The sequence below is a fragment of the Hydractinia symbiolongicarpus genome, chromosome 9, assembly GCF_029227915.1.
Source record: "Hydractinia symbiolongicarpus strain clone_291-10 chromosome 9, HSymV2.1, whole genome shotgun sequence".
NCBI lineage: Eukaryota > Metazoa > Cnidaria > Hydrozoa > Anthoathecata > Hydractiniidae > Hydractinia > Hydractinia symbiolongicarpus.
Window position 1 is genome coordinate 20,929,482 of NC_079883.1, and position 13,153 is coordinate 20,942,634.

At 32.5% G+C, this 13,153-nt stretch overlaps 1 protein-coding gene across 2 annotated transcripts; it reads right to left on the reverse strand.

Moving 5' to 3' along the window:
- Window positions 1-5,384: 5,384 nt before the first annotated feature.
- On the reverse strand, window positions 5,385-8,549 carry LOC130657388 (homeobox protein SIX6-like). Of its 2 annotated transcripts, XM_057460371.1 has the most exons (4): window positions 7,995-8,549; window positions 7,530-7,818; window positions 6,435-7,167; window positions 5,385-6,099 (listed from the first exon to the last, which is right to left on the reverse strand). In XM_057460371.1, the coding sequence occupies exons 2-4, from the start codon at window positions 7,768-7,770 to the stop codon at window positions 5,838-5,840; spliced, it is 1,236 nt and encodes a 411-aa protein (XP_057316354.1). In that variant the 5' UTR covers window positions 7,771-7,818; window positions 7,995-8,549; the 3' UTR covers window positions 5,385-5,837. The 2 variants fall into 2 exon arrangements, with proteins under 2 accessions (XP_057316354.1, XP_057316353.1); XM_057460370.1 differs by having other exon boundaries at window positions 7,530-8,549.
- Window positions 8,550-13,153: the final 4,604 nt, after the last annotated feature.

Here is a 13,153-nt window from a genome sequence, read left to right on the forward strand (position 1 = left end):
AATAAAGTGAAATGTTACAGACGATAACAAAATGATAAGAAAAGCATCAACCTTTACTCCAGACCTTCGGAACTCTTAGTGGTGTCGTTAGTATATCCTTACACGCAATAATAGTCCTAGCGGTGAGATTGATATTTGTTTTTATAGCAATCTGCCGTTAAGGAGCTATTTCAAGCTGAAATATGAGTGGTCGCCCGCTGCTGGCTAATTAAAATTTTGACAATTTACCATCATCATGGAATATTTCTTAATGATTAACTTTAAACCGGTTCTTATTATTTAGAAAGAAAAATATGCAACGTAGTTGTTTTAATTTGAAAATGTCACTGTTGGTGGCTTCGTCTGATTCTATAACTGATATACAATAATAAATTGGAACTAAAACCGTAAAGATTATATAAAAATGCTATTAAAGTTAGAAAATTGTTTAAATTAAACCTCAAATAGACAAAAAGAAGATAAGAGTTAAGGCATAACTAGACTGTTTACAGTTGAACATTCAGACATTCAAACACATTGACAGAAATCGGTATCCAATTAAAAACTTATTAGAATAATAAAAATATTAGAGTGTCATTGTTTTCTGTCTACCCACAGACAGCTATAAAGTTGATTCAAACTTTCTTTCGAAATGTTTTTCAGTGACGTGGTATCGATGATAGTGATCCATTTTTAACGAAAATACTTTATTGATATGGTTTAGGGGGCCGAGAAGAGTCACATTTTCTTGAGAGGAAATTCCACAAAGCAAATTGGACGGCGAATATAGGAAATAAAAAGGTTGTTAATGATAACTTGCAGACCGCATTTTTTCTTCTCACTCGCGTTATATATTATGATCCGCGCTTTTATCAAATGTCCTGCGTATTTTTTATCGCCAACCAATGCAATTTATGCAAGAGCCTTGATAAAAAGATACATATGTTGTAATTAAATAAATATAAAATATCCCTTTCTCCAAAATCATATATTTATGGACCGCCAGTGCAACTATTATCAGAGGTCGACCAAAAATTATATGTTATTTGTAATTTAATACCCTTTATTTAAAAGTTATACAAAATCACAAATTGTTTCACAATAGATTCTAATTTGCTATGAGGGATCACAATATCATGATGAAGGATGAACCTCATGGTGGGAGGAGATGATATAAACTTATCTCTTCTAATCCGTTTAAGTTTAGTTTTAAGTGTATGGACAATAGTAGACCCTCCTTCAAAACCGGCTCACGAAAGTGATATCTTTTCCCCTTTAATCGCCTTGTATGATTCACTGCGGGATACGACCTCGTGTATTGCAAAAGATTCAATGCTATAATGAGGTGTTACAAACTTTAATTATCCGCGTACGCAACTACTGTTCTATAGAGGTTCTATTTTGTAAAATGTTTACATGCTTCGTTTCCAGGTGAACAAAAGATGCCATTCAATCAATTGAGTGTCAAATAAACATTGTAAATATAAAAAGTAGATAAACTTTAGATAGATTTTCTGGTTTAATTTTATTTTTATTTTTGCGAGTAAACAGAACGGCAATAGAATTATTCGTTTTAGTCAAAGGTGGAAAAAGCGGAATAAGCTGGAAAATAAGCTGACGCAGCAAAATACAAATTAGATTTAAAAAAAGTTATTGTATCCACAATGCCATGCCCATGGGAATGTAGGCAATCGAGTTGGAGTTGTATAAGGGGTTGGTTTAAAGCAAGGTCCAGGTTATCAAGTCAGTGCTATATAGATATACAAGAAGCAGAGACGTTTTGATTTTTGTTGTTGCTAATCAAGAAATTAATAAACCAAATGGTGTCGCTAAAAACAGTTGTTAGTGTCTGATAAATTGTTCAACCCTTTCACATTCCCATGGTTAAAAAATATGTCATCGATGATTTTCAAAATTAAAGTTTTTCTGTGTGGAACAGATAGACAATGGAAAGATGACCATACATACATGGCTTGGTGAGATAATATAGGAACAAATATTTTTGGATAACCACTAGTATAATTCCCTCCCATTTCATTGTCTGTAAATTACTGTCCCCGCCTTCTTTTAAAATCAGATACGATGTTTAACATTATTGTCCCTAATCTAAATAGAATTTAACGGAAACCATGTAATTGGGCTATAGTACATATGGAGATATTAAAATTCATTTATAAAAAAAATTTGAAGCTAAACTAGACATGACCATTGACTGGAAATTATGAGACTTGGGTCAAGAATAAAAACAAAAACAAAAACTCAACACAAAGTTAGAACTGCAAATTAAATAAATAAATAAATAAATTTACAATAAATAAAGTTTTAGATTTTCCGCTGGGAATATTTAGATAACGGTATGAGCGGATTATAAAAGGCTATCAATGACACAGCTGGAACCCATCAGATAACCAAACAAGATAACCGTATACTCTTGATGAGAAATCAGAACCCAGGCCCCTTGAATGGGCAGACTGTCTCATCATTTTAATTAGCCATCATATTACTACAGCCTCCTTGTCTTTGCCTTACTGTGGTTTCGACTTTCCTTACTGTTACCATTCTTTTCTATGGAAAGGTGCTTTGAAAACAGTAGTTTTGTTCTCGTAAAAAGACCTGGGGAAGAGATTGATTGCATTCTTATCATTGCTGGTATGTTAAGATAAAGTTCATCTCGAGTCAGCGGGAGCTTAATTATGAGCTGATCCTTTTGGACTCTCGTATTAAGACAAAATTTTGTAGAAAATTAAGACTTGTTTGTTTGTTTGTTTGTTTGTTTGTTCCAGGATGTTGCAATAATGTCAGTAGGGATCCAAAATAAATTTTAATACTATAATAATTTCTTGCGTATTATTATTATTTTTTTTTTTTATCGACAATATTTTAAAATATTTAATGTCAAATTATAAAAATTATAAGCAACGAAGCAATTTTTTTTTTATAAAACCAAACCTTTTAAAGATATATATACTTATAATAATATGGACAGAAAATGTGATGATCGCGTTCTGTCATATCAAATGACATTTGACGGATAAGACATTTAAAATCCGTTACTCAATCAAGCCTTGATAAGAATTAATATATTGATAACCTTGTTTTCAAATGGAGAGATGAATAACTTTTTCTTATTTTAATACTATTTTGTTTCATGTGATGCCGAAACTGATATCCATTATCACGTACTAATAATTAATTCTCATTCAAGCAAACGTTACAAAACATTTTTTTGAATTTTTAAGTGAAGGTATAGTTGTCTCGTTTTTTTACAAAAAAAAAAATTAATCGCTGCGGACTTTTCAAGACATCAAATACGCACTAGTAATAAGTTGATGGAGTTGAGAACCTGTTTGATTTACATTTCCACGCTCCTTTTGTGCTTCATACAAAGAGTTTTTTTTAGGTGTCATCATTCTTGGAAAGAAAATCATTCACATTGTTGCCTTCATTACGTTGCTATGTCCGAAAATCTTAAGTAAAATATCAAAACATTGTAACTCGACAGTTAACTCGTTAACTGGAGAGTTTGTAGATCATGCGTTATCTCTGTTTGTAATTGTGTGATCTAAAATTTCCGTTGTGACGAAGAGTTTTTTATTTTTTTGGTTCCGAGATAAATCGTACTTAATAAATATTGAACATTTAAAATTTCCATAACAATAAGTTTTATTCAGCACGAGGATCGGAGTGAAAAATTTATCCCTGCTGTATTTTCCATAGTGAATTTATCAGCAAAATACCGTTATGTTTTGGAAGAAACATGTGTTCAAGTTTTGTCAGGGTTAACTGTTAAATTAGCGCAAAAAGAATATTTTAAAAAATGATATGATATCCCAAAGAAAATCAATAAATAAAAATACATTACCAATATTTGGCTTCTGATGCAGTAATTTTTGTTAAACTGTATTGAATTCTCACAGTTTATGGGAAAAAACAATTTCTAACAGATTTGACTCAAACCAAGGTATGAAACTGACTTTGATGAAATTATCCTTCTTTGTAGCATTGGCCTACATTATTTCACACTGCGAGTTGAATGGAGGCTGACACAAAACTAGCGAAAGTTAAAGAAGTGAAGATGAAAAAATCTTGAGATAAATGTTGACGAAAAAATTTGAACTTCACTTCGATAATTTGTCTCGATTCTCGAAAATGGCTGATATCCACCTAAGCGTGTGTGTGTTTTGTTTACCAAGGTGTTGTTAAGGTAATATGCTGTGAATATAATGCAGACCATATTTGAAGGATATAGCGATCCACCGAAAAGACGTCATTATTACTATTTTTGAATAAAACTTTTTTTAAATTTTTTTTCTTTATATTTAGATGTTGAGTCAACCAAGAAACGAGGTCAAAGCATAACCAACACGTGAAAAATAAAAATAAATATTTAGAAAAAATATGTGACGTCATTTCTAATCCGTATGTTATCATCAAATTAGTTTTCTACTTCAGGAATAAGTTTGTATAAGCTTTTATAACTTTTTCAGATGTCATGCCTCAAGCATGAGTAGTTCAGGGTATACGGCCAGCGAACACCTTTATTCTCACCCCCGCTCTCTCCCCTTGGTACTACATCATACCAAAAAGCCTAGGTTTAATATTATTCTCTCTAAGAGGGAAGGATTTGGGTTGATGAGTACTAATTTTATAATCTTTTAACATAGCAAATACTTCTCTGTTGTAAAGAATTTTACTATCTTGAAAAGTGACAGTACAGGAGTAAAAAAAAAAAACTGCAACCTCTCTTATAAAGAATATCCTATTATTTTGTAAATTTCCACATTTTAAAAAAAAAATCAGCTGGATTTACTATTCTTAAAGTCTCCGTTGAAGACGAAAAAGGATAATTTATCAGAAAGGTCGCGGGGTTGAGGTTGACATGCTTGCTTGCGTTCTAATACTTGTTTTGATCGTTTCAGCTACGAAAGAGACCTGGAGACAAGGTTCTAAAAGTAAAAATGCACCAAGAATAGTAGCTGCAAATAAAGAGGGGATGAAGTTGAAGGGAAGCATTAATCTTTAGATTTTCCAGCAGGCTTTATATATTTATATTATTTGTTTATGAATATTTATCTACAATATTTCTTTCTACTAAGAGTTCTTTTTACAGAAAATGAGTTTCTAATAGCAAGTATATACAAGGAGAATAGTAAAAATCAGTCGTCCAAGCATAGAGAAAGATTTAATTCTTATAACATGTCATATTTTGAGCATGCGCAGACAGAATTTTACTGTGGTCCTGATAACGGAAGAAAGGAAAACAACTTTTTTTTCCTCTAGCGAAGGCGACCTATTGTTTCCAACATAAAATTCCAGCCTGATATTCTTATACAAAAGCGTGTAATGAGGAGTTTAAAGGTATTAGTACTAATTTATTAGCGCGTTGAAAAAATCCTTCTTTTCCGTTTTCTATTTATAAAATTTTACGTTTTCGTTTATTTTTGAGCGTTCTGTGTAATGTTTGTTTCGTTGTCTTTTCCCGCCAAACATTGCACATGTGAAGTGTCACAATCGCAAAGAGGAGCTCGATCGTTTTCTTATGACAAATAGAATTTAGCTATCAAGTGAAAAAAATAAACTTTTGATTATATTTGAAATACGAAGTGTAAGTTTAAGGAAACAGAAGACAGACTAGCTATAAAAAAATACCAAGAATGCTAAATTAAATTATAATTTCGAATATTGTTTATATATCTATGGATTTTGATTACTATTTTATCAACACGTCCCAAACTTTCGTATAAATATACTACTATATGTTTGTAACACCTGGATTTTCTAGTTTTATTTACTACCTGGTGTAAAAACCCTGTTTTTAGTTTCGTTTGCTGCACCGGTCGCTGCACCGGTTATATTTGCTACCTGCTGTATAAGAAACCACCTAAATGTTTCTCAAAGTAATTTTTCAGTTTTATTTCACCATCTGTATCGTCTTTCTGCAAAATGTTTGAAACCATAAAACTTGATTTTTGCTTCGATTTTTCTTCGTTTACCGTGTTTTTAGCCCGCGGATCTCCTTCCTCACTATCGGATGCTGCTTCATCTAAAATTTCATCAATATCGCTATCATCATCTTCGTAGGAAACATTTGATGATGAATTAAGCTGTCTTCTCTGTGACCTGTATTGAAAGAAAAATTCACAAAATTTTACAACATTTCGAAAAACTAGCTACAAAATTAATACTTAGAGAACAAACCGCATTACACTTAAAGTTTTTCTGGTATAAATATCAAAAGGCATTTAGGCAAAGAAGTGCTACAAATTCATCCTCATCCTAAAGTATTTTTTCTACTTATTTGCGGTGGTCAAGTGGCTAAAAAGTAATTTTGACACATGCTCAAGACACACTCAACTCAACCTATGAAACCCAACCCAACACATGACATACAACTCAACACATGACCCCCAACCCAACTCATGGCACACTACTGAAATTTCTGAAACACAACCTACTTGTTTTTAGCGGCAGCTGCTCTATCTCTTTGTCTTCTGTTTTTGAACCAATTCCCAACTTGGGTGGGCGTCAGACGGGTTGCGTCAGCTAAATCTCGTTTCTTTGATGGGCTTGGGTATGGATCTTGTAGGTAGAACTCTCTCAGTAGTTTTCTGGTACGTTCTTTAAAACAGTGAGTTTTCTGTTCACCATCCCATATTGTACGTGGTAAAGGAAACCTCTTCCTGACACGATACTTATCGACAGGTCCAAGAGAACGACCCCTCAGTCTTTCTGCTTCTAAGTAGTGCGCTTCCAACCATATAGCTTGGAGCTTACTGTGAGATTTCTTGTTAAATCGAAAATGTTCTAATATATAATAAAGCTCGTGAAAATGACTGTTATGAAAAGCGACGACTGCTCGCGACCGTAAAATAGTCTCGTTCGAATTAATTAAATTGCGCACTTCGGGGTTGTTGGGAAGCGACCATAAAAATCTTGAAAGTCGATCCACATCGCCGCATTCTTCCAGAGTCTCGCATACTTTTGATATTTGCTCAGCTGAAAAGGGTAAACTGCCACCAGACGGCGTGGTTGAACATAAATGTGGCATACATAAAGATTTTGCTATTGGTTGAAAGGGTGGTGAGTGCGAAACAGAATATGACGAGAGCGTTGGTAAAATTCGACTGTTTACTGTCGGTGATGTTAATGACGTTATTGAATGGTTTGTATTTGACGGGTGACGTGTTACTAAACAAAAAATGATTTCAAATTTTAAAATCAACGCAAAAGATGCTTTTTTTCTGTCATCCTAAATGGATGACTAAAATTGTGGTAACTCCTTCTTTTTTAAAGAACTTTAGAACCTAAATTTTTCTTACTCAATTCAACGCATCAACAACACAAACAACAACAACAGAAATTGACAGTTTTCTTATCGTGCGGTATCAAACTCAAATGACAATTAAAAAAAAGATTTGTATAAACACTTTATCATATCTTAATTCTTACTAATTGAAGTTTGTCAAGATTGATTGCTAATCACACAAAAGAATATGTTCTAACTGTCACTGCGAATGATAGCTAGTATAAGAAAAAATAATACAAAATACCTAATGACGGTTTACACGCATGCGCGTTACAACATGAACCAGTACACCATATTGGTCCCATGTTAGGATCTTGTCTATACTGTGTTTGACGTTTATGAAGTATTTCAAATGCTGATACGTCTCTCATTTCTTGGTGTACTATTTCTCTCGTGGACTTCTCTTGAGTAGTTATCGCTTTAAAATTTACTGTAGACGTGCTCAATAAAGGTGCAGAATATTGTTCCATTAGTTGAGGACACATCCGACTGACATAGTGTTGCTCCCAAAAGTGATAAAAATTATTTGAAAACTAAAATTTAAGTTTAGAATTAAATACACGGAATTAGATCGAAATTTCATGCATAAAATATCAAATACAAGACGCCTCAAAGTGTTTACATAAAAACATTTTAAAGATCATTGTTGTTTCTTTTCCTTTTTAGAAAAAGAAAAAAAAAACAGAAGAAGAGAAAAAAACAACATTACTCATAAGTGCAAGATGTGACTTTACATAATTCTTCCTATTGACATATTTGACTATTCTTTCGATTTTTTCCCGCAATCTCCAACATAACGAAATGAGTGATTCTCCAGTAAACACATTTGATTATTTAAAAAAAGGCATGAAAAATAAAAAAAATAAAAAAAATATGGATAAATAAATAATAAATAAACAAATAAACAAATAATCTAATATCATGATACAGGCTATTAGAAGCAGACGTGTTAAATCTACCCATTATTTTCGCTCTTACATCACGTCTGTGTATGTCTCACTTGAACTAAAATCCACACCCTCCCTTTCCTTTCGCTAATTGCACTTTGTGTGCGCTTACAATACAAATCTGTATCAAAATAAACATCTCTATTTCAACGTGTTTCTGCTGATATTAGACTTGTATAGAAATTTATATGATTATGAGCTAGCAATATCAGCTGATCCATTGATGAGAAAAATTGGCGCCTAATATCTTTCCTGCTTTTAATACGAGGGCTGAAATCATCGACAGCTTAAAAAAAGAGGTGGCGATTATCGTTTGTCTTATATATGTATATATATATATATCTACGTCGTGTAAGTATGTATATATATATATATATATATATACGTGGTTTAAGTATTTATATATATTTATATATAAGTCTGATATGTATTATATTTATGTATCTATAGATATGCAACATGTATACTTTAGGCGATATGCGCAAAAAGATACTTAAAAACTGTTTAATGTTTATTTCAGATGCTTTTTCACTTTTCTATACTTTAACGAAATTGAAGACATTCTTTTCCCCCTATCAAGAAAAAAATCTGAAAATGTGAAAGGTAATCCAGTGAACTCAATGCTGGTCAAACCGTCCTGTTAAAATGTAAACAAGTAATCGCCTACCTTACGCTAACTGCATTTGATTGGTAATACGTTGAGAAGCCATCAAATTTATCCTTTAATAGCGATTCTTAAACTGTCATCAATCAAAGGATGATAAGAAGCATTAACTTCATCGCATAAAGAACACTAATCCTTTTAAGAAATTTTAAAAGAAATACAATAGATGGAGATAAATTTTATTAATATTCAGCCCAGCCTTTCCTCAGCAGGGGTAGGTACAAACCGTCTGCACTGATAAGTAAAATAGTTAACTTATATCAATGTTGGATTATCAATGTCTTATACCACCGGAGACAGTTGTTGCTAGTGTTATAAAACTAGATGGCCAGCCCTTTCCCCTTCCTTAACAAATTGACGTGGTATCTATGGATTACAATCGTAGCTGATCCAGATTTAAAAAGCCTTTAGGTAGCAACGTAGTGTCAAAAATGGTAACCTTAAGACAGTGGAGGCTATGTTTTAAAATTAGTGACCCCAATAGCTCTCACTGCAGGATGTTATTTTGAAATAAGTGAATTAATCAAGTCAAGCAGATGAGCTAATCAAGTCAAACTGCGATCACACCGTGTATTCGTTTCCTCGAGGGAGGCGACTTCTTATTTCGCTTTTTATATATCTCATAATAATTTCAACGAACGAGCTGGGATCTCATTTTTTTTGTATAACATCCAATTATTCTTTTTATACATTTAATTAAAAGCCTGGTATTATTCCACACAATAGCAGAGCATTGTAGAAGTTTAGCTGGCTTGGTTTCTGGTAAAAAATAAGACATGTAAGTAGAGAAATGTTTTTACCAAAATAAATAAATAAACACAACTTGGAAATTCAGCACCTATTGTTTTAGAGCCATCTCGTTTCCAATCCCTTTAGTGTTTTGTTTTCATCACTACCTTGTTTACTACGAATGAAAATTAAAGTAACCGAGCACAAGCACACCTTCTAACTTCTAGCAAGACAATATAAAAGAATAATAAGGAGAATATGCTAAACTTTTGCGCAAAAAACCATCCTGGTATATTCTTAACAGTTAAGATAGAAAGATGTGAGAATGCAAGCTTAAGTAAAAAAATTCAAAGGTACTGTTGTTTAGACAGATAGCTACATTTTGTAATACTTCAAATAAAATCCAAGAAAAAGCATTTGACATCAATGATAGGACGCAAGTTCATTTTGAGTTAACAAAATAAAAACCAAACGTTCATAATCATTAAAGCGAAATTTCTAAATAAGCATATTCTTAGGATACTCTTAACGTTCTGTTAAACTTCATCTTGTATGATCTTGTACAGTATATTTTTTATAAAAAAACGTTTACATCAAATCAATATTTCCCTGAAAACAGCAATTAATTTTAAAAGATCTTCCATGATAAAATTTTACCTTCCACTAACTCTCTCGTTTAATACTATTTATTTAACTTTAGTACAAGTCCTGGGATCGAGGTTGCCCTCACGCATTTCATGACAGCTAAAAAATCTTCAATTTTAGTAACTGTCAATTTTTTCCTTCAACTTCTCAAAGAGAAGGAGTAAGCTCTCAGTAGGGTATTATTGAGCTAATTGACTTAGTAACATAACTTTGATCGGAAAGCTGATAACAATACATCTGATTTCATGCACGTGATTCAAACGGAGTAGTAACATGCGCATGTGCAGTTAACAGAAATTTCAAAAATACAACCGTGAAAAACTTCCCACATTTGTTTTTTTGACAGTTCTGTTTTTTGTTCTTGATTTGAAATTCTTTGTTTTATTGAAACAAACTATATGCGTCTTGTGTAGGGGTACTAATCTGCAATTTCCTCTTTTCAGTCACAGTGTAATCATGATATCATCCCGAAGAATGTGTCTGTTTGAAGTTATTCCTGCTCATCATAATACCATCATTCGCTACGCACGGTTTTTGTAAGAATCGTGATTTTCGTGCCTCGAATAATGTTTAAATGTCTTCTTAAATAATTGTTAAGAGAATCTGCGGATACTTAACATGATTGAGCAAATGCGAAAAATGATGAAAAATAATGAAACCCTGGTTTATACAGGTTTTAGTGCGTGTAAAAGCCTGGTTTATACAGGTTTTAGTGCGTGTAAAAGCCTGGTTTATACAGGTTTTGGTGCGAGTGAGATGCTGGTTGATACAGGTTTTTTACGAGTGAAACCCTGGTCGATACAGGTTTTAGTGCGAGTGAAATTCTGGTTGATACAGGTTTTAGTGCGGGTGAAACCCTGGTTGATACAGGTTTTAGTGCGGGTGAAACCCTGGTTGATACAGGTTTTAGTGCGAGTGAAATCCTGGTTGATACAGGTTTTAGTGCGGGTGAAATCCTAGTTGATACAAGTTTTATTGTGCAAGATCTATTGGTGAGTTGGTTTAAAAGAAGTCGAAATTTTAACTTGAATTAAATTGTCAAGCATACTATTAAAGCGATTATTTTCTGAAACATTGTAATTTGCCGAACCATTGTAATTCACCGAACTACTGTATTTACCTGGAAATTTAAATATTTTAATAGTCGACGGGGATTGAAATATTTTTGATAAACAACTTTAAATCATTTCTTTAAATCAATGAGAACGGAACATCTACGCATGCATATTTTATAAACTCTTTATTTCATAAATATTTTTGTTTTCCACTCATAATTATGAGTTTTTCATTCAGTTCATAAACATTGTGGGATTCCAACGTTTCGTTGTCTTCATTTTCCTTTTTCCTCACAAAAACTTCTTTATCATAATTTGAGACGCATTTTATATAATAATAACATTCTTCTTTTGTTTGTTTGTTTTCGTTTTTAGAATATAAACAATCAAGTTTATTTCAAGTTACTTTCTTTGTTCTTCCCACTAGTGGATGAGAAGCTAGCGTTATCTTTTCGCCTTCCCTGCTGAGTGATAAGAAAGAGGGAGTGTCTAAATTACACACAAATCTTCCTCACAGCTTGATTTCACCAAGATAAATATCAGACGTATTAAATTCAGCTAATCTAATACAAGTTAGATGTTATTTTCATTTTATGGCTAACCTGGTTACTTCATTATTTTGAACGAATTGCTACCAGTAACGTAAATTGGACGGCTGTAGCGGAGTTACTTAATGTATGATCAGAAGAAAAAACAAAACAAAAGTTAACCTCTAATTTCACTTTTTTAAATATAAAATCTTACAGTAACAAAAAAACAAAGTTTCACAAAATGAAACTATGATTAAAAAAAAGATTGCCATTTTTACGTGACATGTGTGAATATAAAACGAGCGCGATTATCAACCAACATTATCGCCACTTATCGCTACGTGACTCATGACGCCCAATGATTTATACACCATTCGTGTTGGTTATCTTTCGTATACAATTTTTAAAGAATTTTATTACTGAACTGAATTTCATGCGTTTACAAGAAATATTATCAGATGATGCAATGAAGATATAAATAAAATTTGTTATAAATACAACATTTTTAAGAGTATAAAAAAGGTGGCACATCTATTTTAATTTTAAGGTAGACTTGACACTATTAGACAAAAAATACACTCAAGTTTTCCTCTTCTTTTTTTTCTTCTAAAAGCTAACATTCAGAACTTATGCACGACAGTAAATAGTAGAACCTCGTTCCCAGGGAATCAATGCAACATCAGGGCTAATGTTGGGCGACTTGTCTCACAACTTTTTATGCAGCATTGCAGGTCTTATTTACATCTACTTTAAAAACAACCATAGAAACACAATATTCGGAGTTGCGTGACTTTTAGCCCAGAAAATTACTCCACTCACTGCTGGTAAATGTTTAAACTTTCTTCCTCAAACTTTCATAACTGTAATTAAGCTTTTAAAAAACATTTTAATCGTTAATAAAGACGAGGTTGGAGAAACCAGAAGAACATTTTCACATTTTCTTCAACAGTAATAAAAATTAAGAAACGAAACGAGACTTCTTGCTGTTAAATGTGTTTATAGCCAAAGAATTCTTCCAATCTCATTCCCAGTCCTTCTTTATTTTTATACTGAGTTCGCAAATTAAAAAAAAAAGTATAAAAAGCCCGTGAGCAGAGAGATTGGCAGCACATTGTATACTCTAGCAAATCGATCAAATTTATATGAATGAAAGATTAACTCCTTCATAACGCGGCGGTATTCGTCATGTGTAAAACTTGAAGAGTAGAGAAATTCAATTGCAATACTGGATTACCAAAGAGTAAGGAAATTTGTCAACAGAATGTAATTTTAATCCTTGAAGCATTCCAACTGACGCG